The 2,455-nt window shown below is 48.2% G+C and overlaps 1 protein-coding gene across 1 annotated transcript in view; it reads left to right on the forward strand.

The window, feature by feature from the left end:
- Positions 1 to 229: 229 nt before the first annotated feature.
- Positions 230 to 2,455, forward strand: part of LOC310771421 (XK-related protein 8-like) — a gene marked incomplete at both ends in the record, with an annotated part of 19,933 nt that continues 17,707 nt past the window's right edge. The window contains one exon of the mRNA XM_083664036.1: positions 230 to 293. Within this exon, the coding sequence (XP_083520162.1) occupies positions 230 to 293 (64 nt within the window). The remainder of the gene's footprint in view (positions 294 to 2,455) is intronic.

Consider the following 2,455-nt stretch of genomic DNA (forward strand, 5'->3'; position numbering starts at 1 on the left):
TTCACCTACTGATCAATAAAACCATTTTAGGGTTAGGGTTAGGGAAAAGTCATGAACTCAGAGATGCAGGGGTTTTATTTTCACAGTTACATGCATTTGAAAACTCCAGGGGGGTAAAAATGACCCCTTGGCGGTTGTGTTAAATGCCGCTTGTTTGTCAGTTGTATGCTGGTTCTGGTGGTGCTGAAGCAAAGCAGACAGACTCATTCACACTCCTTCTCCCTCTCAGGTACGCTGCTGTAATAGAGGCCTCTATACGCAGCTTCAAGTCAAAGAGCACAGAGCCATCAGAGGTAAGGACATCATTTACAGGGGGGGACACAGAGACACAGGGGACATGTCCCCTGCACTTTTCCAGAAGGCATATGGCCCATTTCCACCGCTGGTATCAACGCGGCCCCGCACAGCTCGTCTCGCTTTTTTGTCTCATTCCACCGATCAAAAACCTGGACAGCCCGGGTTGAGTCGGGGTTGAGTCGTGCTGCTTTTGGTCCCTGCACTGTTGAGGTTCCAGGGCTGTGGACCCGGTACCATACGGTGACGTGAAAACACTGCAGATGACTGATTGGTCAGGCAGAATCGTGTTTACTGTAGGCATCTACTGTCAATGCTGGATACCAGTTTAGTGGGGCTTACCTTCTCTTCTGTTATTTCCAGAAGTTATTTCTTTTGTGTTGCTGCCTTCGGCTCTGGTGAAATAAAATCGATCTCCTTGCTCAGCTTTAACATGACGGTGGTTTTCAATTGTTTTGAGAGAGAAAAAGTCCGCTAGGCCGCAGGCGGGGGTTTAGCGAAGCCGCGGTCTTGCCTGGTGAGAGGCCGCCGGGGTAGAGGCTTCCTTTCTCCCCGTACCGCCTTTCCCGTCCCCCGCGCAGTGCATGCATGTGAGTTTGAGTAACAACAAAGTGATATCCATTCTCCTAGCCGATTGTCACATTTGCCCATGTACACTGTAGGTCATTTAGAGGCACCAGTATTTCATAATCAGTTTAAAAGTTCCGTGTATGGATTTAATTTTAACATTATATGCAGATATGCGGTCGCTATGATGACCAGGTGTGGGCGGAGGCGAGTAAACTTGCTATGGAGAGTCTATATCAAGTAGAGCCGAGTAAGACCAGATCGAGTAGAGCTGTAGCCTACTGTGCTGTTATATGTGGTGGAAATGAGCCATAATTGGACCCCTTCATTTTTGTCCACAGTCTGAAGACTAACACTTTCAGATGTTTATTAAATGAGAATGTACCTGTCATACATCCCCTTGTGGTGGCATGAGGTGACAGCTGACCCCTTTATGAAAATCTCAGTTTTTGCCAAACACAAAACATGCAGTTTTTTTAATGTAGTATTCATGTGTTATTTTCCCCCTATTCTATTTGAACTAGAAATATCATGCACCATGGCTGCAGTTATGGAAATCGCCCACTCTGCAGGCTCACAGACACAGCTCACATGCTCCGCGTCACATATGCAGCTCAGACGCTGTGTGGCCTCAAAGCCTGCTCTATTGGCATGCGTATTTGTATCCATGTGTGATGCTGTTAGTTCCCATATCAGCCATTTCATTGTAGTGATACAATTTAAAAAACTTGACCTTATGAATAAATCTAATATGGCAGCAGCTGGGGGCTCCTGTCCGCTGGGCGGTGGGTGTTGGTCTCACCTGTGGGCAGGGTTGGGCAGCGGTGGGGCGTGGCTGCCTGGTTCGGAGGTGGGGACGGGACCGGGTGGTGGCAGAGTCCTGCAACGGGTCGGATAACAAATAATACTTGTATAAATACGTATATGAATTCACGGGTAAAAATGAACTAAACGCGGGCGGGCAGTGCTTGGGAACAACGTACAGTAGAGTAGAGCCATGTACTGTATGTTTTTGTGTTGTGCTCAGGCTGAATTCACAGTCACTTACGGTAATCTCTGGTGCATGACGTGGCCACGTGGGCAGTGTGTGTGCTGTTGGCGGAGGTCAGTCAGCCAGACAGAGCGAGAGGAGTAGGCTACTTTTACCCCCTGTCAAACAGTTGTTTTACGCTTTGTTTCTCTATAAGCAACATGTTTCAAGCGTGCATACTGCATTGTTTGATGCTACAGACTGCACAACATAAACATTTAAAACTCAGCCGTGGAGTCAACGTGTTAGACTGGAGACGAGACGTTCTCTTACTGGTTTCCATAACAACGGGCAGGGCACGGGCACAGGTTTTATATTGACCGGTCTGGGTGGGCACGGGTTTTATATTGATGGGTCTGGGTGGGCACGGGTTTTATATTGACGGGTCTGGGTGGGCACGGGTTTTATATTGACGGGTCTGGGTGGGCACGGGTTTTATATTGATGGGTCTGGGCGGGCACAGGTTTTATATTGACGGGTCTGGGCGGGCACAGGTTTTATATTGACGGGTCTGGGCGGGCACAGGTTTTATATTGACATGTCTGGTCTCAGTGTACTTACTTC

This window comes from Poromitra crassiceps (genome assembly GCF_964638095.1).
Source record: "Poromitra crassiceps genome assembly, contig: HAP1_SCAFFOLD_637, whole genome shotgun sequence".
In the NCBI taxonomy this organism is placed as follows: domain Eukaryota; kingdom Metazoa; phylum Chordata; class Actinopteri; order Beryciformes; family Melamphaidae; genus Poromitra; species Poromitra crassiceps.